This window comes from Phaethon lepturus, unplaced genomic scaffold, assembly GCF_000687285.1.
Source record: "Phaethon lepturus isolate BGI_N335 unplaced genomic scaffold, ASM68728v1 scaffold552, whole genome shotgun sequence".
In the NCBI taxonomy this organism is placed as follows: Eukaryota; Metazoa; Chordata; class Aves; order Phaethontiformes; family Phaethontidae; genus Phaethon; species Phaethon lepturus.
Window position 1 is genome coordinate 18472 of NW_010522408.1, and position 25621 is coordinate 44092.

At 37.7% G+C, this 25621-nt stretch overlaps 1 protein-coding gene across 1 annotated transcript in view; it reads right to left on the reverse strand.

The window, feature by feature from the left end:
* Positions 1-8330: 8330 nt before the first annotated feature.
* Positions 8331-25621, reverse strand: part of CEP192 (centrosomal protein 192kDa) — an 80019-nt gene continuing 62728 nt past the window's right edge. The window contains exons 35-44 of the mRNA XM_010281785.1: positions 25256-25361; positions 23600-23804; positions 21800-21879; positions 20799-20894; positions 19205-19324; positions 15331-15452; positions 14263-14386; positions 13728-13786; positions 8760-8875; positions 8331-8347 (exon numbers count right to left, since the gene is read on the reverse strand). Of these exons, the coding sequence (XP_010280087.1) occupies positions 8331-8347; positions 8760-8875; positions 13728-13786; positions 14263-14386; positions 15331-15452; positions 19205-19324; positions 20799-20894; positions 21800-21879; positions 23600-23804; positions 25256-25361 (1045 nt within the window). The remainder of the gene's footprint in view (positions 8348-8759; positions 8876-13727; positions 13787-14262; positions 14387-15330; positions 15453-19204; positions 19325-20798; positions 20895-21799; positions 21880-23599; positions 23805-25255; positions 25362-25621) is intronic.

The window sequence follows — 25621 nt, forward strand, 5'->3', positions numbered from 1 at the left end:
GCGGGGGGGGGGAGAGGTACTATTCAAAGTACTACTCAAAGAGAGTAAAGTCTGGAAGAGCACGGCCCATGGCTGGCATCTCAGTATTTCTTTTCCATCACTTAGACCAATTTGAAGAAAATCCCTGCAAAGAAGCTTTCATAAGATGGCATTTTTGTGATTCAGTATAGCACCAATATTCCTTTTGAGTTTTATAACTGTTCCTAGAACATTCTTGGCAATGAATTTAAACTTTTTGAAAGAGGTTGCATTTCACTGTAAATGGTTATCTGGTATTCACAACACAAAATAAGCATTTGAATATTTATTGTGAGCACATTGCATTTTAGGGAGAACACACAAAGATTCTTACCACAATTATCTTGTTCCAGCTTTAATATATTAGCTGTCACCTCTTTAATGGATCTTGTGAGAAAGGAAAGTTTCTTTCTTTAACTCTCTTTTCCCCCTGAACGCAATTACCACCTCATTCAGAGCTCTTTGTGTCCACCTAATCTCTCTGATTATGTCTCTGACACCACCACAATACTACATGACTGACATACCTGACAGCTGTGACTAGTGACAGAATACTCACAATGAAAACCAGCTCTATGCAGGATGAGTATTACCTACCGCCAGCCTCACAGAACAAACATGGAAGGAAGGTAAAAAAGGGGTGGGGGCATTTCACGACTAGCCTAACCCCTACCGATTTTTCCTCCTTTTAGAGCCAAACAGCATTGACAAGCAGAGCCTCTTTGTACATACCTACCTAATGAACCAATTGTTGGATGAATACAAAAGAACACCCATTAGTATTTTAATTTTGAATTTATAGAGTAGAAAATGCATGTTTGGAGACCTGACTTACAAGTAGGACTTGATGGATCATTTTGTCTCTCTCCAGTCCTTTTATGCTTCTCCGGGTCATAACTCCCAGCTGGTGCTCAACTGTCAGATTTAGGCAGGTGGCAATAGATGAAAGCCTGTGAGGAAAGCTATACCTGAAAATGTCATTCCCAGACAACAAGCTGCCACTGGAATCAAGCACAAACTAATTCAGAATTCAGCATTTTGAGCCATAAAGACATGAAGTAGTATTACAAATAATTGGCTAATACAATAGCAGTAATGAATACACTAATCAGGAAAAATATTAAGGTAGAGTGCTTTACAAAGTGTCTTATACTTAAAAAATTCCAGGTTTTTAAGTGGCATTTCTACATTAAAAGCTTCATCTTGTCAGCACTGACTTCCTTTCCCCCCCCATTAAAAACAGGATGAGAAATTTGGGAATAAGGGTGAGGCAGATTTTTCTAAATATACTGAATTTATAAACAAACAACTTAGTTGCATCTTCCTGAGCTCTTGAGCAGCTTCAGAAATTACACATTCCCAGAATCAGAGAGAAGGAGCAGAAATCAAACTCACATTTTCAAACTGGAATGTCTAGAGCCAAAATGTGCCACTCAGGCATCCAGTTTTCAGAGATGATCAGATAATATTCACAGAAAATTAACGAGTGCTTCACATCTATCTGATTTTACATCTAAAAACTGCTTCTTTAAGACTTTACTCAGACAATCATACAGCAAAAATAAAACATGTGACCTTGAAGGATATGCTTAGGAAAGTTTTGTGGTCAAACAGCACGTTACTGAAAGTTGAATTTTTCATTTTCTATCTTAACTTTCTTGTGCTGCGAGTAAGGTCTTCATGTTGTTACTATAGATTCAGCACAACATTACATTAAGTTTGAAAAGGGTTAAGGAGCAGTTTAATTAAATTAATAAAATGTTTAAAGAAAACCTTCTTTTTAATCCATCACATTCCAGCTTGCAGTACTTGTTTATTCTGTACTTTAAGTTACCACTACCTAGGAACCTGTAACATAGATTCCATGTTGCATGATGTATCAGTGAATGAAGGCAGTGTTGTAAAGAAAAATATTCATTAATGTTGATAAGTACACTGAGAAAAATCTCTTCTACTGTTAATGCCAACTCAAATTTTCAAATGGGAAGCTAGAATCAATATTCTACTTACCAGTTGGTAAATTCGGGTGAGAAAATTGGTATGATGTAAACACTGACCCTTAAAAAAATTATTAGCAGTCATCTTTCTTACTGAGTATGAGGCATCACTGCAGGCAGGTAGATTCTTCACACAAATATTTCATGTCTGTCCTACTCATTTTAAGACATGCATACTCTTCATGGATGCTAAACAATGAAAGCAGTAAGGCATGAACTTCTATTACCCAGTTTTGGGGGGGAAAATTAGAACAAGATAGCTGTGAATAAAAGTCAGGATATTCAATTACAGTCCCAGGGACAACTGATCTTATGACAAATGCCCACTCTTTCATTAGCTTCCAAGGACTTTTGTTCCTGTAATGCCTTTTCTCATTTCCAAAGATGCTACAATACAGAAAGCTAACATGCTTCACATATGTAAGATACATTACCTACTAACCTCATAGTGAACTCTGATAGCCTTGTAGCCCCTCAACTCCTCACAAATCGTAGGAGCAAGAATATACCAGCATTTCACCTGACAGGCATTGCTACCACAGCAATGCCTGAAAGTCTTTAATACTGTTACTTGAAAAAGCCAGCACTGCCCTCAGTAACTTACTTTATACACAAAAAAACCCTCAAAAACTCTCTTTACCATTTTAACCTTTTATATGATAAAAATAATTTTCTAGACAGACAGACCTTCATATGCACCTTTACTAGGTTTTCTGAACACTAATTAGCTTCAGATGCCAGGGCAACAATCTCCAAAACACACTGAAGCACGTGTACGGAATGTATTATAACTCCATTTGTAATCAACGATGTGAAAACTTTACAAAGCTGTTGAATAATTATGATTACTAATATCCCAATTAGGTTAAGCAAGTACAAAGACATCCTCAGTGTAAGACACTTAATGGATTTTTAAAAATAATTTATTTCTGAATTTCTCTCCAACTGGTCTTAAAACCAACAAGTAAAATTACTATAATTAAAGAGACATTGTTTGGGGTTGTTTTGTTTTGTTTCTTTTTTCGTTTGCCTGCTTGGGATGTTTGAGCCAGTCTTCCCAGCCTGAGACAAAGGACTGCATCCAACAACAGGAGAAAATTGAAAAAAGTTCCAAAACTGACAATGACCAAAACGAGAAAATAATTATACCCAAAAATAATTCTGATTCTTTTATCAAAAGTATCATGGTTTAAACTCTGAATCCAATTTGTAGTCTTTGAGAATTGGTCAGAATTGTTTTATTTTTCTGTAGCCCTAAAAGACGTAGAGACAGAGATCAGGGCTTCTTCACAGTAAGCACTGGACAACTCAAAGCAAGATCGTCTCGACTACAAAAGTTTACTACATAGATAATGCAATCATGGGAAAAGGAAGCAGTCCCATTTTATGGACTAGGACTGGAAGCAGTTTGAAGTGACTTCCTCCAGACTTTTGAAGTCTCACTGATGATGTCACTTTGCAAGTAAAAATACATTGGCTATGCTCCAGCTCTTGCACCTTCATTACTGGGGAAAAACTTCATCCAGGAGTGATGAATCAACTGTCTATCAAAAACTGTCTATCAAACACTGCCTATCAAACACTGACTGGTTGACAGACTCCCTTGGGAGGCAGTCCTGAAGGGCAAAGGAGTCCAGGAAGGCTGGACGTTCTTCAAGAAGGAAGGTGCAGGAGCAGACCGTCCCCATGTACCAAAAGATGAGCCAGCAGGGAAGACCAGCCTGGCTGAACAGAGAGCTTTGGCTGGAACTCAAGAAAAAAAAGGCAAGTTTATGACCTTTGGAAGAAGAGGCAAGCAACTCAGGAGGACTACAAAGATGTCGTGAGGTTATGCAGCAAGAAAATTAGAAGGGCCAAAGCCCAACTAAAACTTAATCTGGCTACTGCCGTAAAAGACAGTAAAAAAATGTTTCCATAAATACATTAGTAAGAACAGGAAGGCTAAGGAGAATCTCCACCCTCTGTTGGAAGTGGGGGGAAGGATAGCCACAAGGGATGAGGAAAGTCTTTAATAGTAAGACCAGTTGTTTTCCGGGTACCCATCCCCCTGAGGTGGAAGACAGGGAGAGGGAGCAGAATGAAGCTCCCATAATCCAAGGGGAAACGGTGAGCGACCTGCTACACCACTTAGACACACACAAGTCTATGGGGCCAGATGGGACCGACCCAGGAGTACTGAGGGAGCTGGCAGCAGTGCTCACAAAGCCCCTTTCCATCATTTATCAGCAGTCCTGGTTAACAGGCGATGTCGCAGATAACTGCGCCTGGCTGAACAGAGAGCTTTGGCTGGAACTCAAGAAAAAAAAGGCAAGTTTATGACCTTTGGAAGAAGAGGCAAGCAACTCAGGAGGACTACAAAGATGTCGTGAGGTTATGCAGCAAGAAAATTAGAAGGGCCAAAGCCCAACTAAAACTTAATCTGGCTACTGCCGTAAAAGACAGTAAAAAAATGTTTCCATAAATACATTAGTAAGAACAGGAAGGCTAAGGAGAATCTCCACCCTCTGTTGGAAGTGGGGGGAAGGATAGCCACAAGGGATGAGGAAAGTCTTTAATAGTAAGACCAGTTGTTTTCCGGGTACCCATCCCCCTGAGGTGGAAGACAGGGAGAGGGAGCAGAATGAAGCTCCCATAATCCAAGGGGAAACGGTGAGCGACCTGCTACACCACTTAGACACACACAAGTCTATGGGGCCAGATGGGACCGACCCAGGAGTACTGAGGGAGCTGGCAGCAGTGCTCACAAAGCCCCTTTCCATCATTTATCAGCAGTCCTGGTTAACAGGCGATGTCGCAGATAACTGCAGACTTGCCAATGTGATGCCCATCTACAAGAAGAGCTCGAAGGAGAATCCGGGGAACCACAGGCCTGTCAGCCTGACCTCCGTACCGGGGAAGATTATGGAGAGGTTCATCTTGAGGGCGCTTACAGGGCATGTGCAGGACAAGCAAGGGATCAGGCCCAGCCAGCAAAGGTTTATGAAAGGCAGGTCCTGCTTGACCAATCTGATCTCCTTCTACAAGGTGACCCACTTAGCGGATGGGGGAAAGGCTGTGGATGTTGTCGACCTGGACTTCAGTAAAGCCTTTGACACCATCTCCCCCAGCATTCGCCTGGAGAAACTGGTGGCTCATGGTTTAGACAGGTGCACTCTTTGCTGGGTAAAGAACTGGCTGAACAGTCGAGCCCAGAGAGTTGTGGTGAATGGCGTTAAATCCAGTTGGCAGCCGGTCACAAGTGGTGTTCCCCAGGGCTCAGTATCAGGGCCAGTTCTGTTTAATGTCTTTATCAATGAAGGGATGAGGAGATCAAGTGCTCCCTCAGGAAGTTTGCAGACACCACCAAGTCAGGTGGGAGTGCTGATCTGCTGGAGGGTAGGAGGGCTCTGCAGAGGGATCTGGACAGGCTGGATCAATGGGCCAAGGCCAACTGTATTACATTCAACAAGGCCAAGTGCCAAATCCTGCACCTGGGTCACAACAAACCCCATGCAACGCTACAGGCTTGGGGAGGAGTGGCTGGAGAGCTGCTCGGCAGAAAAAGCCCTGAATATAAGCTGAAAGTGGGCCCAGTGTGCCAAGAGGGTCCTGGTCTATATCAGAAATAGCGTGGCCAGCAGGAGTAGGGAAGTGATCGTGCCGCTGTACTCAGCCCTGGTGAGGCCGCACCTCGAATCCTGTGTTCAGTTTTGGGCCCCTCACTACAAGAAGGGCAGTGAGGTGCTCAAGCATGTCCAAAGAAGGGCAGTGAAGCTGGTGAGGGGTCTGGATGAGGAGCAGCTGAGGGAACTAGGGTTGTTTAGTCTGGGGAAGAGGAAGCTGGGGGGAGACCTTATTGCTCTCTACAACTACCTGAAAGGGGGTTGTACTGAGGTGGGTGTTGGTTTCTTCTCCCAAGTAACAACTGATAGGACAAGAGGAAACAGCCTCAAGTTGTGCCAGGGGAGGTTTAGATTGGATATTAGGAACATTTTCTTCACTGAAAGGGTTGTCAAGCATTCAAACAGGCTGCCCAGGGAATTAGGTATTTAGAAGACATGTAGATGTGGTGCTTAGGGACATGGTTTACAGAATCACAGAATCATTAGGGTTGGAAAAGACCTTTAAGATCATCAAGTCCAACCATCAACCCAACACCACCATGCCCACTAAACCATGTCCCCAAGTGCCACATCCACACGTTTTTTGAACACTTCCAGAGATGGGGACTCCACCACCTCCCTGGGCAGCCTGTTCCAATGCTTGACTCTGTCCATAAAGAAATTTTTCCTAATATCCAATCTAAACCTCCCCTGGTGCAACTTGAGGCCATTTCCTCTTGTCCTATCGCTAATTACTTGGCAGAAGAGACCAACACGCTCGTCACCACAACCCCCTTTCAGGTAGTTGCAGAGAGCAATAAGGTCTCCCCTCAGCCTCCTCTTCTCCAGACTGAACAACCCCAGTTCCCTCAGCCGCTCCTCATAAGACTTGTGCTCCAGACCAGCTTCGTTACCCTTCTTAGGACACGCTTGAGCACCTCAATGTCCTTCTTCTAGGTTTAGTGGTGGACTTGGCAGGGCTAGGTTAATGGCTGATGATCTTAAAAGTCTTTTCCAACCTCAATGCTTCTATGAATCTATGACTTGGGCTTCCACTGAAGTATGCCCTCCTTCCTCAGCTTCTCTGTCTCACCGAAAAAAAAAAAAAAAAAAATCTGTCTTCAAGTTTACATTGCACACACTAGAGCGTATCTTTTCCTAGAGGTAATTTTCTTTACCCATATATTACAAGGTCCGTGTCTAGAGATAATTATTGCCAATACACTCAATGACTGTTATAAACATCCCAAAATAGTATGGGGGTACTTAAATTGGAGGAGGGGAAAAAAAAAAAAAGTCATGCACAATTTATTCTTCTTTAGAGCAGAGGGCAGCTGGAAGATATCCAACTAGAAAATGCAAAGGCTTTGGAGATAGTAACATTGAGCTCTGTCTTTCTTCCAGCTCTGGAAAGGACTTCTGATTATGCTTCTAAAACTGAACCAACATAGGCTTTTGGCCACTAAGGTCTTTCTCAAATGAAGCAGACGAGCCTGTTGAGGTAAGGCAGCAGACAGAAGATGCCCTCCATTCCAATCCTGTATTCAGGAGAAACACACAGGCATCCCATCAACTAGGGAAATGTGCAAGCAACATCTGGCAGAGTGAGGGCAAGAGGTACATGGTCACAGTATCTAGCAGACAGGAGCTTACATATTGATGGGAGAATAAGGAGACGGCAAGTCTTCTGAGGTCTAGTTTAATTTCTTTTATCAAATCTTCCCTTCCTCGTTTCCATATTGCTGAGAAACAAGGTTTTATGACGAAATAGCAGCTTTAGTATACTTTAAGATAATACTGATGGCATGTATCAAAGGCAATGCACTAGGTACTTCAGGGTTTTCCTCACAGATTTTTCAAATTTCAGTTGTTTGAAAAAGCAGTTAAATGAACAATCTCATATCAAAAGGAACTTCACTCACACTTCTACCAATCTGAAGAAAGGAATAATGTACATATGCTACGACAGAACTGTACTACCAAAAAGCTACATTTCTAGCTTAAGGCAACTTCATACTTACAGTTCCACTCTACAGAAATAAAATAGCAGAGACAAAGGGTACAAAGGACATGGTAACAATGGGTAAGCTGACTGTGGAACTGTTGTTCATTGAATCCTAAATATGAGAACTGAAGAGTAGTCAACAAAATTAGAAAGAAGCCAGTTTAGTACACCAAAAATAACTTTTGTTAGAAGGGCCCGTGGTGAACTTTTAGAGCTTGCTGACACATGAAGTTGTGGAAACAAGGTGTCAAAAGGCTTCAAAAAGATGAACAGAAATTCACAAACAGGTCCCTAAATGAAAAAAAAAGGGATAGCTGGGAATCTACCTCCCATCCCTAACCCAATGACTGCAGATGCTGAGAAAATGCAAGTGAAGTGAGCCATAGGCAGCAGCCAGGCTGATGTCATCTCTCAAAGCAACATCTTTTCACTGCTGTCAGAGACAGAATACTGGGTTAGGTGAATCGTTCTGGAGTGCTGAAGGCAGTATTGCTCATGTTTAAGTTACACCATTACCACATTGTTGGAGTTCAAAACAATGCTTATGCCTGCCACTGAACTGCATAAAAAAATTAGGGGCTGATTGTCAGATCATCAGTCTGGTCCCAGCTTTACCAGATGGAGACATGACATAAACAGGTCAGCTTCTGTACTGCAATCCCTCCCCCTGGTTCCCAAAAGCCCTCCCAAAATTAGCATTGCCTAAGAATAAGCAGCTTGATCCCTCACCTACAACCAAGAATCCTCTAACCAGAGACAGAAATCAGGTAGAATCAACTGTTAACACATAAATTTTATTTCTGTATTTACAATGCTTAAAATAAAATATATCAGTATCTAGCTATTCCTAATAAATGCAAAAATAGAAAACTTCCCTTTTCAACAAAAGTGCAGAAACATAAATTAGAACATGGTAACTTTAAAACATACAATGCTATTTCTCAGTGTTTTTACTATGAAAAGAGACTTGTAAAACAAGCACCATAATTGATCTTACAGAAGACTTTCCATCAAAGCAGCATCACAGGGCAAAACAAGTAGGACGTTAGTACAGAAATGTAGTAGCAAATCTTTGAATGTTTTAAATGGCATAAACTGTTATAAATGATTATCAAGAGTTATAAAAGTGTTCTGACTATTTTTTTGCAATAGCTTTACCACATAGCCGAATATTAACTGAGCCGTATTTGGTCGTCAGCACAATGAAGAGACCTTCAAATTTTCCTTCTGCCTTTGGCTTGAACTGGACTGGAACATTGATGTAATGATGGGATCTGTAAAAAGGCAATTATGTGCATATTCATTGTTAATAAACAAGTAAATCCTACCAGATAGAGAAATTTTTGTATAGTTTTGATTTTCACAAAAATAGTATATTGGATGTGCACTGGATCATCAAGTTTATTTTTATAGATTTTATTATCTGTTAATCTTCTGAGGGACTTTCACTGTAAAGGTCATTCTTTGCTACTGATTATACAAAGTACTACCATACTTTATTGCAGCTGGTTTACCTAGATAACCTTGGTCTGCCTCTCTGCAATAATATTGACAGTGTATAAACTATATTTAGAGCAAAGTTTTCCTTCCCTTTAGAAGTCATGTGACAAGTACACTAAAATTTCCAATTCTTTTTGAAATTCCATCAATTTGAAGCTAGTAAAATAATTTCCATTACTTTTAATTGCATCCACATTAAGAAATATTTTGCTAAATCATTGCAAGTCAATATAGTCTTCCTCAAACAGTGTTTTAAAGATTTTACATTACACCTTTTTAGGTTATATAATTCCTCTTCTATTCAGATTGTATAAAAATGTACCAAGTGTAATGGGTGGCTGTCTTAATTGTCAAAAGCCTCCAGTGAATGTTTTAAAAATATAAGCTACACAAGCAACAAGCTGGAAATGCTGCGTGGCAGCCTGTTGGATTCCACGGCATCCAGCAGAAATACCCATCACTAACAGACAGGTAACAGTAACAGGCACATACTGGCGTAAGGAAAAATGAACAGTATCACTGAGTAAGACAAAGAAAGAAAAGATGGCTTTGTTTTCTTTTACTGTAGCTTCAGTTTTCTCCCCTTAACAGTATTTAGTATTATCCATCGGCCTCTGGAATATGCTTATTTCCCCTACTTTTTCATATTTTGTTCCTACCTTTTCATATTCCTTTCCTCTACACTAATTCAACCTATCATAATTGGTCTGTGCTCCTACCCTTCTCCTCCATTTGTAAATCATAATATTGGTCCCACATATAAGCCTGACTCCAACCTCACTTGTTTAGTATTGTCCTTAGTGCTAAAATTGTCACACTAGCAATTGTATTTTGATTTTTTTCTTTTATTTTTTGTTAAATAGTTCCTGGTCAATCAAGTACCTTAAAACTACACACTTTCAGAATAAAGACTGGTATGCTACTGTATTTTTTTAATTGGATTAATATAAAAGCAAAGCACTAATTACGTTTTACTGAACTACAATCAACAATACAGCAAAGGAGTACAGCCAGATTAGGATTTCATGTCTCATACTTGACTGCTGAGTGTTGTATAACAAACCTGGCATGCTCTGTCTCTTCATCCATCAATAATATATGGGATGAAGATATTTACTCAGCTTTATTTTTAAAAATCCATTTTATAAATGAAGAACATCAGCATGACTATTTATGTGTAACAGATGCATCATTTTAGGATGAATACAAATTTTAGTAAGAATACAGTCTGAAGCTGCATACAACCAGGCTCCTGAGAATTTACAAAAATAAAGGTAAATTCAGTAGAAAGTCAGGAGGGATGCACAAGTCTCTATCATCATCTCCAAAATAGTGTATGTATGCTTCCTTACATATCCTAACACTTACTCGAAAAGAACAACATAACCAAACTCAAAACTTAACAGTAAGTTATATATTTCTCTTTAAAAGAGATGGCCACATCTGGCTGTCAAATACTAATTTTCAGAATACGTACTATATGACCTCAGTGATACAGAGGCAGAGCACAATTTCTTAGCATACGACAGCTATATTCAATTCCATTTGACGTCTAAATTCAAGTGTCCAGTTGGTGGGTGCTATACACTTTATCGTTCTTTTCTAAAAGCAGAATTAGTCAGACATTACGTAGATTTTGTTCTGTAGCAGTCAGTTGATTTCTCACAATTGGGATAAGGCTCAACACACTTGAATTCTCATGCTTCCTAATCCAAAGGGAAAGATGCTATTTTCATTTTCTTCAACTAACAAAATGGGAAAGTTCAGACTCCAGCTACAACAGTTCTTTGGGCTACTACAAAGCATAAGTGTTCTTAGAAATGAATCAACTTGGAGGATTTTTCTCAAGTACAATAGCCAGAAACTAGTCACGAATTATAGTGTCAGGACAACCAGAATTCCCCTGCAATTAACTGTTGTTCTCTTAATGAAAAGTTTTACTTCAAATTTTTCACTATGCTTGCAACTCAGTTAGTCTATGAATACTATATTGCCTTTACAGCTTATTGCATCAATTTCAAGTGGTATTTCTGAGAAGTCAGGTATGTCTGAAGTCTGCGTCACAGACAAACTAATACTGTAGTCCCCTAAACACACTAGCAGCAATAGGTAAGTTTAAAAGGAACAGTATGGATAAGCTGCATCTAAGCCATAGAAACGATATCTATTGTCAATGAATTGTGACTCCTGACACCCAGAATGGTGGCTAGTGGAAACAAAAGTAATTAGCCAAGCAAAAAACAATTTTACCTTTTAGTAATATCTGAAGTATCTACTACCCTGAAATCAGCTTTTCAGATGGTTTCTGAAGGCAATACAGTAGAAACATCCTAGTTTTCAAACTTTTTTTAGTAGTTTAACCTGGTAGTCCTTCTAGAAACAGAACTTCACCAAAGGTTTTTTAAAAAGTCATGTGGGTTTTTCTTAGTGTTTCATCCATATGTTTATATCACTTAAGAGTCATCTTGTTAAAGGTACTCTCTTTGCAGTAAAAAAAAAAAAAAAAATCTACTCTGTCAACAAATAGAACTCTTCTTTTGAATGTGAACTCCAGACAGAATTCCTTCCCACCCATTCTTTGCAGGACTTATAATATTAGCTAAATGACATCTCTCTAGTTAAAAAACAAAATATACACTTTAAGATATTTGGTGAAGATTGTTAATTTGTTTGTTTTTTTGTTTACAGTTTTCGCTGCAAGATACTTGTTTTTGGATAAAGCCTGTTACTATTTTCAACTAAGCAAAATACAGTAGAGGAACCAGCAGTGCTACGTATTGGTACTTGTGATGACATAACCAATTGAACAAGAACGGGCAAGCCACTGTACCAACTTCTGAGGATCAGACTCTTGATATGAAATAGAAATACAAACTTGCAATTCCATTATCCAGATTTAAAACTTGATTACACAGGTTTGCTTTCAAATTTGGCCCTCAAGATGAAGAGCATGCAACAGACCATGTTTACTACATGACACATCTTTGGTCCAAAAAATATAAGTAGGTGGTACTTTCTATTTTTACACTCCTATTTACAGACTAATATTCCAAGTTCCTGCAAACAGTTTTCTTATCCAATTACTTTCGAACATTACTTTGTAAGATGCCCAGTTAACTTAGTTCAGAAAGAAACAGCTAACATTGGCTTTCTTGAAATCCTCCTTGATGCTGTTCTCAAACAAAAGCCATTTAAAGGAGTTCTTTTAACACTTGTTTAAAAAGCATCTATCCAAGTCAAGTAATTCTTCTGTGCTTTATGCTCTCAAATGAGACAGTTTCTTCAGAGAGCTATGTTGACTTCAGATAAATGGATTTTAAAAAAGCTAAGAAAGGCCAATATTTACCACAGAAGAAAAAACAGCCAAAATTACTAGAAAAAAAGGTTGTAGAATGTTATTAGAACATGCATTATATTCGGTTGGTAGGTTTTAGAAATGGTAGTCTGAATTTTAAACTTGTTAAGTCTACTTGGGGTAAATACAATGGAAGTTTATCATCTTTCATAGGTGTACAGCCTCAGACAGATCTAGTTAGTCATCTTTATTTGGACAGATTTTATCTTGGTCACTGCCTCCAATAAAAAACTCTTCTGTGCCGCCTGATGTGACATATTTAATAAAAAGATGCCAATTAAATAGAAATGTTGGAACACATGCCTAAGTGGAATTATAATGCTTTGCACTGAAAAGTGGCTTTAAGAATACCTTGAATACCTGTGGCTAACACCACCACAGCCTTCTCTTTATTATAAATGCTAAGTATCATTGGCAGACACAAAACTAGATTACCTAGTTAACTAATAGGAACTAGTACCTAGTTCCTATTCTAGTATCTAGTTTATTTTAAAGTAAAATTTATTATTTTGCTCACGATTTCTGTTCTGTATAACCTTAGTTTCCCTGTGTTTAAAACGGGGACCCATTTGAACACCAAGAACATATGCTGTATGACTTCTAATGAAATGGTTGCATTTCTGTCTTCTGACAATCCCACTGTTACAGATGAGCATGTGAGATGCAATACTTCTTGAAGAGATGACTAACAGGACTGTCAAATACTTGTTGTAATGAACTCCAAAGATGACTGCGTTTATTTTGAGGGATTGTTATCACCAACTTGAAAACTCCTTTTATGCAGGTAATATGCTGAAATACTTGTTATGACCCGGCAATTCCACTGGCTGCTCAAACCTTGTATTTGCAGAGAATCTTTGATGCAGCTCTGCAGGTTTGTCAAATTAGAAGCATGATGAAGGCAATTTGCTTGGTCTGTTGTGCAGAAACTATAAATGGAAGGAATGACTTGATTGTGCACAGCATGCCAAATGGTTAAATGAAGCATTAGGCTTAGCATTAAAAGCAGCAGCACTGTTAGAAACAATTTGCAGGGAAGAAATTGGCAGATGCAGAAATAACTGTGTGGGCTCATTCTGCTTCTAACCAAGATTACAGAGTACAGCTTAAGAAAAAAAAATAACCAAACAAAAACCTTTAACTAGACAGCCAGAATGTTGGATATTTATATCTACATTTTAGCACTGTACATACAGAGAAGATACTTATCTTACAGAATTACTTGTTTAATTTTTTTGTTAGGAGAGAACGTTAGCATATGCATTACTCACCTTAGAGAGTATTTCGAGTGCTTGATGTAGAAAGGCTCTCTGGGACTTACAAATTTCAGCTGCAATTTAATACAAAATGCTTAAAAGTGCACCATATCTAAGCCTATCATATTCAATTTATAACATCCTTAAGATAAATCAGGTCACTTACACACACATACAGCTTTACACAGACCCAAGGTTTAAAAACAAAGCATGCCTAGATTTGTGCGTACTAAGAAAAATACACATATCGCTATTTTAATGAAGTTAAAAAAGAAAAATAAATCAGGATAATAACAAACCTATGCAAACTCTGACCTATTATTTTTTCCATTGCAAATACATTACAAATACACTCAGTGGTTCAGTCAGACAAAAGAAAAGAGAAAAATAACAGGAAAGCAAAATTCTTCAAATATAATATTGGCTTTTGAAACTAACAAAGACTTGTACTATTGCAATCTTCTGTCAAGAGTAAAAAAAACCAACAGTGCAGTTGAACTGTTGGAAGGACTTATGAAAATGTATTTAAAATAAAGTCTGTCAAACTTACCAAGTGTGTCGTAAAGGAATTATTCCGCAAGTTGACCTTTAATGTGCATGATTCCCCAACTCTAGTTGGGGGAAAAGTGTACAGGTCTTCTGGTGCATATACCCCTCGAATTATCTCATTTTGCCTGATTTGAAAAAGAGATTTACGATATTAAGATTTCCTACTTATATGGTCTGGATTGCATACTTCAAGGTAACAGGTGCATTTTCTGAGACTAAATCAGGAAAAACAGAAAGATTCTGAAGGCATCAACTCTCTCACCTTAAATTTTATAGGCAATACATTTTAGCCAGAAAGAATAATGAAAGCATCACTGTGGCATAAATATATGTACACATTGTGTACAAGTGTGTACATTATATTATACACACTTTCATAATCTGATTCCCCCCGCCCCCCCCATATGCTTTACTATAGAATAAGACTCTTCTCAGAGATGCCATGTTTAAGCAAAACATTTTACTCCCCTGCCATGTTCACATTGTACCATAGTAGAAGAACTGGAAATCATCTTAAGACTGAATAACAGCAAGGTTAAGACGTACAGTAGAGCGGTTTTCTCAGAAGTGACTTTACAGTTCTACAGAGTCTCTGAAAGGGGAGTATACAAGAAGTATACACAAGATCCTACTGCTAATACCAGTTCATTTACAAATCATGGTTAGGCAACTTAGAAACCCAACTGAAAAGAAAAAGCATAGGAGATTGAACAATACAAAGCCATTAAGAGGTCTGGCAAGTCTGTTTTTTGCAGCTATTTACTCTTTAACATAGAATCATCAGATAATTCAGGTCAGAAGACATCCAAGAGGTCTCTAGTTCAACCTCTACCTCTAATCAGGGTCAGCTGTAAGGTGAGACCCAGCTGCTCAGGGCTTTGTCCAGTCAGATCCAAAAAACCTTCAAGGACAGACTGCACAGCCTCTCTGTGCAGCCTGTTCCACCTCATAGCTGTCCTAATGGTAAAAGGGTTTTGGCTGTGGGGATGTTTTTTGTTTGGGAAGTGTGTGTGTCCCCCTGCCCTTACCCAGTTGCAGACTCCCGTTTCAAGTTTTTGTCCATACATACCCTGCTTTAATTGTACATGCTTCAGAGTAAACTTTCATTTCTGGTATAATTGGAAGCTCAGTTTTTGTGAGGGCGCTTGCAGAAGTTTTCACAATTGAAGTTTCATTTTCTGTTTTAGTACCCTATTGGCAAAAATAGAGAAGCCTTTAAACTTTGCATTCAAAAGTGTTTAAGTATTCAAGTATGTAAGTCATCTCCCTTACCTAATCCAAGACTTTTTATTTAAAGTATAATCTTTCAGGAATGGCAGAGTCTGGATCATTGAGACAGAAGCAATGATTTAGGAAGAATATTTTAACAGGCTTCTGTGTCTTTAAGGGTAAGAACACCTTTGCAGGTATTCTGCCCATATGCCTCAAGCACAGGAAAGTTGGCTAAACAACTGCTTAGAGAAGGGGAAGGTGTAAGTCATCATTATAGTTTGAATTCTCACAACAGCAAAAAGCTTTGTCATAATTTTGTATTATGAACAATACATCCTTCTCAAAGAAAGGTCTCTACAGAGAAACAGAATCTAATGCATTATATGGCAATTGTTACATTCAGAAATTAGGCCAAAATATTTACCATTGTCAGGACCTTCCTTCAGTGTACTCTAACATAAGGAGACCAGATCACCCTAACGGAATACTTCACCAAGTAGCCAATTTCAAATTCTGCGTTGTTTAACAAATCTAGCCAGATACTGTTCTGAGCTCCTTGGGTCACACCACCTTGAACAAAGTCAAAGAACCTCCTATATTTATGGTTGTACAACATTATCTCAATTTTTTAAACGGTACTGACGTTTTACACAAGCAGTTGATTCCCTTATGCAGAGAAGATTAAAAAAAAAAGATTAATCTTCAATAGAACTGCTACGACAAACTTGTGTTTTAGACATTCACTTCTATTGAAAGAGCTGCTAATCATTCTGTCAGAAATAGCAGCAGCCAAAAAAAAAAAAGTTTTGATTTTAAAGAATATTTTTCAGTTGCAAATAACCCATGAACCACAGCAAAACCCAATACATAAAGACAAGAAAGGATCTGTACATATATCTTGCTTCAAGAGCTTTTCATTTTCCATGTAGTGAATAATTATTGGGTGTCATGCCTCAGTGTTATCATTCAAATTCTAATTTATCAATAAGGCAAGTTTACTGCATGAGGATAAGTCACATTATGGAGAACAATCAGAAGTTCCCCCAGTTTTTATCAGGGCATCTTGAAGTACTGCATGCTTTACCATAGCGCATACTGACTTTTCCTGTTTTAAATGAAAGCAGTACGTTAACACTGTCCAAATGGGTACAACTGAGTGCTGTTCCAAAGCAACCTCAGGAGCATAGAAATTTGTTTAGCTCTAAAATCGGAATTATTTTGCTCAGACAGCTTAAAAAGATTTTTTCCTTCTGCTACTGCTGGGATATCTGAAGAAGATGAAGCTTTGTACTGCTCATAATAATCAAATCAGGACTCTGAGTTAGCAGTATGTTTTGTGTTAAGTATTCAGAAATTCATCTCAGTTTGTTACAAAATGAAACATTGAAAAGTTACATAGTTATGCAGCTAAAGTACATAAACCATGTACTTTAAAAAAAGGTATGCACTTAATATTTGTAATATCTTCAAACAACAGTTGGGATTCTTTATGCAGTCCTCAACTTCCCTTGTGCTAAAGGATCAATCGGAACTTAGGTGCTGCCTCAGCCTTGCTAGCAGGCTCTGGCTAGTTCCCCATTTCACCCAGAAGGGACCAACAATTAGACCAAAACACCAACCCAAGACTTTTGTGCACAATGACAATAAACATTCTTAGCTCAACGATCTCAGAACAATACCTCATAGCAGCCTAAATATTGTTTCTTAGGAAAAGAAAAAAATAAGTGTGAATGGCCAGTATTGAGAGGTTGGGGCTGCAAAGCACATGTAAAATCCCTCCTTTCTTTGTCTCTGGGATCAGTTTTGGAGACATGATCTTCTTGGGCTCCTGACTATGGTTTCCAGTGGTGGGGACTGCAAACGCATGCAGAGCGTAAGTGCGGTCACAGTTGATTGGTTTTTCAGGAAAAAATGAAAACGGCAAGTGACACTGATTTTCCTAACTTCACCTTGTTCTTTTAGTTCTTTCTTGAGCTCTTCCAAATTCTTAATTTCTTTTGAAGTGCTGCTATAAATAAATACTACTCAGTCACTCTGAATGACAGTCAGTCAGTCTTCCCACTTCGTTCTGTCAAAAGTCACATTAAGCAGAGCTGTAGCCCTCTGCCTCAGCAAACCCAGCAGGATCCCGGTCCTTTTCAAAGTTCACAGAATCACAGTATAAACTCTTGACCCCTGGGACATAACAGATCATAATTGACTTGTCTTCTTGACTGACAGTGGATCTGATTAAAAGCTGCAACAATCTAAGTAAAGGTTGGGTGTTGACCCCTCTTCCAAACAGAAGTATAGGTATAGATATATACCCAGTTGATAAACATTCCCTTTCAACTCTTTTTCAAAACAATTGTGACACATTTCAAGTATTTTCTACGATTTTTTTTCCCATATGCACAAAGAGATGCTGGAAAGAGCTAATTGTTAACACCTTTGGGGGGAAAAAAAAAAATAAATCGAGTGGAACAAATCTACCATGGTAGTTCAAAAACATTAATACCAAGTTGTGCCACTCAATGAGTTATACAACTCTGACAACTAGTCACATTTTAAGAAGAGAATTTTTTAAAACTCTAGATTTCTGAAAGAATTTGTCTTCTTTCAATTTCAACTAGCTTTAAACAGACAAATGACACAGACATTTTCCTCATTTTAAGGAAAATTATGCTTAAAGAATTAGCTGAAAGCTGAATAAAAAACCCTCCCAAACCAAACATTATACAGGTCTCATTCTTCATGCCAAAATTAGAAGTCATTTAACATATACTTTTTTAACAAGTCCCCTTTTCAACACAATCAACTACTGGGAAGAATAAAGACCCTACAAAGTAAAAGGTAAGGTACTCCAGCAAGAAGGGTAAAGAAGGTTCCTACTACTGAAACAGGCTTGGTACTCTAAAGATCCCAAATCTTTATCTGGGCTTCTTAGAAAAATCAAGTCAAACTCTCTGGAGAAGACAGCAAAGCATATATAGCAATCACGCAATACTGAACGTACAAAGGCCTTCATATTCATCTAATTTAACTAATCATTCGAATTAATTCTTCCCAATAGTAACAGATTCTCTGTCCTGTGTAGACTCCTCTTGTATGGATGGTGAGGTAGGGATTAAAAGCAAGGTAAGGAGCAAGAGCACAGAAAATCAGTTCTAACTCCCAAACACCTCCTTCCACCATAAAGTTAGAGCTGTAGAACAGGGGAGCAAAGGAGACCTCAATCTAATCACTCCCATGTACCAATCTCAAAAATCACCCCCAGCTACATTGTAACTCTGACAAAATATTCTAACAGGTTCTATCAGAGACACATTCATATCTCCAATATGGATCTTTGAAAAATCCAATACTGCATTAAATTACATATTATAGCAAAGCTCAGTTACTTTGTTATTTATTTACAAAAATAAAACCAATCCCCTTAGTGTCTGAGACAAACAAATCTGCACCTACAGAAACAATTCCCACAGAGGGAAATTTTGTCTCTACTTTCTCTGAGAAAAATAAAATTTTACATCTTAAATGGCAAAAGATAACGCATTATCACATAAGCAAGATGAAAAAAGTATTTTTTTAACATTAGAAAACCAGTATAGTTTAATCCAACAAAAATATCAGCAGGTGTTATTTTCACAATACTATTTCTCATGCATATGAGAAATAGTACTGTAGGGTAAAATTAAGATGTTAGGAAAAATTTGTGCTCAGGACAGCGTTTATAGCATTTATATACTCACTGCTCCAGAAAGTTGAAATCTTAATTTGTGTTTCCAACTAGGTTTTTCAACTGGGTGACACTCAAGGTCCCAGAACTGGGAGTAATCCCCTTTATCTCTAGGTAAGAAGATTACAGCAACCTAGCAAAACAAGAGAAAAATTTTGCAGAAGTTTATTAAAATAATCTATACATCTTCATAATTTTACCTACACAAAGTTATAGTTAAGCCAGCACAAAATTTACACACTACAGAACATACATTCCACACACAGGTGATCTTACAGAAATTCCGATGAAATAGGTTGTGCAAGCAATCTCGAACAAAATTTGAGTTCAGCTAATGTCAGCAAGTGCTTGCACAATTATTTCTATTAGTAAAATGGGGAAGAAGGTGACCAGGAAGGAAAATACAAGCAGCTGAAAAACAGCAGTACCTTCCTTCATCTGTCAGCTAAGCTGTGAACAACTGTACTCCTCCAGCTCTAAGTCTGTAAGCACACTGTGCTACAATACTAGAAGGCCTGAAATTTAAACCAACTTGGAGGCTAGGCATTTGATCAGCCTTAAAGGTCACCTATGTAACAAAGGCTTGTCTCCATATAGTGCTGTACCAGGTTAATTCAAGGGTAAACTTGCATTCTTTGCAGAGTTGAGGTTGGGGGAAGAAAGAGAAGGGGAGCAACAGATTGGAATAGATCACTACAACTATATCTAATTAGCCAAATATTATCATACCCACTGCAAAAAACAGCAAATCATGATAGCACTGTACCTTATCAGCTCCAGCCAACAGCCTGACATGCCAATAATGTAAATGTTATTCATAACATCCTGAACTCTACGATGGTTAAGGCAAAGACAATTGTTTCAATTCAAATAATTGTTTTCAGTATGATGAAATAACTATGAAACTGCACAGGAGTAAGTTTTTTTATGTCTTGTAAATAAGATTACAAACTGCATCATCATATAAGTAATGTTAGTTAAGCAATGTCATAATAATCCATGAACAGATAGAATTGAAGTAGCATTAAGGGAGAAGGTGAGGCACAAAAGCCCTGTAGAAACCCATTCAGTGTGTCCTTGGATGTGCTTTATAATTGTGGTTATGAAACCCTCTACTGGCCAGGAGATAATACTGTAAGTCAAATGAAATCAATTTTAGGAACAGGCAACTCTTCTTGAACAAGTATGACAAGACTGCTTCTAAGGAAGGGAAATCTGTTCTCACACCACTTTCCTAAGAACCCAGTATTATTTGCAATTTTCTTGTGGATATTTACAAAACATTTAAAAACAATTTTCTGTTGTAGAATAATTTATCTTAAAAAAAAAAAAACAAAACACAAAAAACACCACCACGTCAAAATACAGATTGCATGAATTCTTAGAATCAACTCAGCTGACATTGTAACAGCTGTGTTTAGCAGATGCTGACTATATAATACACCCCAGAACCCAGTTTTGGAAGGCCAACATTTTATTGTTATCATATGAAGTATGACCAGTTTAAAAAACTCAACTGTTATTTCAGAGAATCTCTCATGTAAAATCCTATTTTAATGGATTATTATCCACTAATACGCTTGAAATATTTATAAATGTCACTTTACCTTCTCTTCTCCGTGAGCTTCAAGAGTACCAGAGACATGAGAACATCGGAATGCAGAGTAAGTAACCCTATAAACACAACCAGTTCCATCCACATCCTGCAAATAAAGTTATGAGCCAGATTCAGAAGGTAAAGAAAAAAAAATCAACCAATCAACCAAACCACACAATACACCCTTAACACCATACACCCTTACACATGCCATCCTCACAAAGGACTGAAGAAAATACACCCAATCAAGTTGCTTTCAATAATACTGACTCCCTACAAGCAAAGGAATAAAGACTAAAACTACTACAATATTTATACAGTCACTATGACTACTGACTTCCAGTTTAGAGGTGGTGCACTGGCTAGAACACAGCCTATTCAGTCTTCAGGTCTACAGCTAACAGTGCTACATAACCATTTTTCATCATTTCATGACAACAGACCACAATAATTCCGGCATAAAATCAAAGTGACCATCACAGCATTTCAGACTATCAAAAAAATAGGGAAGCATTTACAAATATCAATGGTACAGCTACAGTAATCGCACAGGCAACAGCACTGTAATTCAAATACTCTTGACCTAACTCAAATTACCTACAGAGATGACATGTACAGTGTAATTCCAGCAGCACAAGCTTCAAAACAAGGCAAGTCTACATTCTGGAGCCAAAAGGGACACCCATCTTTCATGTATGCTTGACTACTTAATGCAATCTGGATGATGATACTGGATGAGCACAAGCAAACTCTATACGCCAGTAAGTGAACCAGAAATTGTCCTGCAGAGCACTGATTGATTCACAGTTAGGGAGCGCATCAGAGAGGAAAAAAGGAGTAAAAGATTTCCCTGATATGGACAGAGGCAAAAAAGAAACTTTGTACCTGAGTTCATGCTCAAATATATATTCTTTCTTGAAAAGATGGAGGGAGAAAGAGAGAGCAGTAGAAGGAGAGATGGAAAAAACCCAAGAGATTTGCATAAAACTACCAATGCAAGCATTCACTCACTTTAACATAGGGTGGTGCAAAAGATGACAAATGCCACTTCACGTTTTCATCCCCTTTATTCTCCATTTCCAGGTAACTCTCTAGAAGAGAAATATCAGACTAGTTATTAAATGTCTTTGTTCGAGTGTTCAAGTATCTTTAGTGGAAAGAGTTTAAATAGAAACTATGTTTCAAGACACGCTGAAGTTTAATGGAAACGACTCTCACCATGCCAACTCCAAGGGCAGACTCGAAAGCTTAGACAAAAGGAATTTGGAAGTAAAGTCTCCTAGTGAAGAATCATACTGAAGATGCTTACAAGCAACAAAGTGAGACCTAAATCTCACTCTCAATAACCCTAAAACAATAACAGATAATCCTCCAAAAGAACCTGAAGCATATCATGCAGTATTAAGTGAATGTATTGTGGTAGAAGGGAGTTAGCGTCTTATAAATGCAGAACATGACAAATAGCAGAGATCTAAGTCACCTCCAACAGTCTCAGCTTATTGCATTCAGATTTTTGGCATACACCTTTACATACTGGTGTACAAAAAAATATCAAGAAACCCTGACAAGATACCCAACTCCCTCCCAAGATATTATTTGACTATTCAGAGGGAAAACACTGACAGCATTCTAGTTTTTGGGGACAATCAAATAAAGTTCCATCACATAAAATCTGTTCTCAACCTAGTATGGATTTGTTACTCAGCGTACACACACATATATAAATATGAAACCTCAACATAAAGCTTATGCTTGCAGAAAGGAGAACAACTCACTGACATTATTGGAAAATCCCAACTTCGACGGTATCAATAAAGCATATTTCACACTGTGAAATGTGCCTCTTGCCAAGAATCAACAGGATATTCGTAAGATCATCTCAGTCTAGAGTAACATTTCAGGGAAGTTTAGCTGCATATATTACTATATGGGACATTTCTAAAAATAGGAAAGGAGTATAATATTATACCCCTCTTTCATTGGTGTAGCAAAAAACCACAGATATAATTGATAACAGACTTCAGAATTTTCAAGGCTTAATTTAAATAAAAATGTAGTATCAGTCAGTCATTTTAAAAAAAAGTCTTCATAACCAAGAAAACTAAGCACAACCAAAAAAATCTGGTATCTAGAGAACAGAATAATAGTTTCATACAGTAATTTGGAGAATTTTAAGCATTATTGGAATTAAAAGTGCAGGCAGAGGATTTGAGACTCCATTATCAACAAGTGTTCGCCTTGATCATTAAGTACAAGACAAGGGTAGCCAGACCCGTAGCTGACATTCCTATCGTCTTAAGGAATAACGCTTATTTCTCTACTACATGCAGATAGATTTATCTCACATGGGACACATACACAGATGAGGAGAATGGGTCTACTGCAGAAGTGCATTGACTCAAAAGAGCTTCAACAAAACGCAGTAACCTCATAGTCCCCTCTTTGCCCAGGCACAGCATGGTTGCATTCATCATAGTTGCTTAAAAAATTGGCAAACTAACTGCCTGAATGCTAACCTATCTGTGTGAAAAAGTATGGCTATACTGCACAAGGAGAAGGAAAAAAAAAAAAAGAAAAACACAGAAAAAAAAGAATAAAAAAAAAGGGACTTCTGAAACGAGTTCCAAGGAGTCTAAGGAGTAACATTTCAAACTGAAGTCAGAAGAGAGGAACTGGTCAATCACACTCACCAGACTAAAAGAACAAAAACAAAGTCAAGGCATTCAAGTTTCCAAACATTCAACATACTAAACAAAGACCTCCGAACACAAGGTGCTACAGATGTTGCATTTACTAAGTAAGCAATATTACCTGAGCTTTGGCCAGGTCTGGTTTTAGGAAAAACAATGGTTCTGTTCTTTATTTCCATTTTTGTTAGAGGAAGCACTGAGAGAGGTTTTGCCACATGAACGGTAGGACCTTCAGACTGTGGAGTAAATATCTCACGTCTTCTAGATGGAAAGTCTGCTCCAGACACACTCTTTGTGACTGCCTCTCGAATCTGCACTTTAATAAACTTTTGCACAATTTGGAGAAAAAGAAAGATTTAAATAGTGAACATCAATAAGTCAAACTACTTAGTTCTATTTCCTTGAACTGTAAGAGCTCACGTTGTTCAGCTTTACATTCCAACAGATAAAGTCTCATATGTTAAATCACCAGGTCTCCTCAGTTCACAAAGTTTAAAGATTTTAGGACAAGTTTAATTTAAGAGAACAGGAAAATTTACTGAAAATTTGCCACCTAGACATTTTAATTCAGTAGGAATAATCATTTAAACTAGTTAAATTTAATTGACAACTCCTACAATATCTTCTGCTCACACAGAACAGGAACAGGGCTGCCTCACACAGAACGAGATTTGTGTTCACTTCTGTGACATAATTAGCACTTCTAAAAACTCCAGTTAATGCTAGTAAAATCTTAGCATGCTTTTTACTTAACTGGAAAAGAACTGGTAGCAAAGAAATGGCAAAAGCGTTATCAACTACCAGATCTCTTATAATTTGATTCATTTTGCTACACTCTCTACTTTTGTCCTAGTAGGTTTCTTCTCTTAAATCATTTTCTCAAATTGTAGACCATAACATAGTTAAATATGTGCACAGCCTCAATTTCCTTCTCAACTCACTCTTTTCAACAACTTCCCTGTTTGTTTAGTGGGGTTTTTTTAAGGCAGTTTCCAATGCTGTATCATACCTCACCTTCCTCCATCAAGAAGGAAAGCAGGTAGATACACTGTTTTACCCTTTCAGTGTCTTTTATTTCCCTCCATGCATTGTTACAAGTAACCCAAAATACATACTGACTGTAAAAACAACAAAAAACCCCAAACAGGTGTTTATTTCTTTGGGGGAGATTAACAAGGAGTCTTTCTGCTTTTAGTGATGAAAGAAGAAACTGTTGGCTTCATAAATTTATTTATATGCCTTAATTTAATCAGGGAAAAGTTCTGTATTAAAATGCATGAAGAGCAAGAACCTGTTCTAGACATTCTTTATCACAGACTTGTCAGCCAGAAGCTTAAATTTACCTTAAGGGAGCTCAAAAAGAGCTATGGTGACTTGTCCAATAACATCCTTTAACTTCTTTTATCTTATTTTAAAATATTATATAGACTACTTTTATATATGCATGTGTACATATATATATTTAGCTTTTCTAGAAAATTATGCATAAGGCGGTGTTAGGTACACAGATGCAATTTTGTTGGCAATTCCCTCTAAATGTTCACATCAGATTTCTTCAGAGATGAATGAACTAAGAATCTCAGTTTGCAAAACAGCATCTTAACTATGCTTATTCTTTTCTTTTTTTTTTCCTTAAAAGAGAACTTTACAAATTATAGAGAATAATGGAAGTTGACAGAACTGATGTCTCACGCCTAAAAGGTTTTAGCAACATTACTAGACTTTATCCAAAGTAAAATAAAAAGTTGCAATCTCAACTCTCAAGTAAGCCACATACCTTTTGTCCACTATCACAATGGATATAGATTAGGCCACTCCAAGGAATTAATGAAGGCTTTGTGGCAAGTGATGGATTAGGACTCACCAGAATTAGTGTACTGCTCCTAATAAAAGAAAAAAAATATTAGCATGATCCTCAGATTAGAATGAGTATCTACAACAGATCTCACTAGCCATCCCCACCCCCCAAAAGGATGCACTGTTAAGATAGTAAGTAATTGAAGATGATCTAGAAAGAGTTAAATTTAAGGTATTCAGATCTCCAATATATTATCAAGCTTTAGTAGTTAGAAACTTAACACTAACACACTTTATAAACTTATTCATATAAGTATATATAAAGGGTACAAGGGGTCATAGGGAA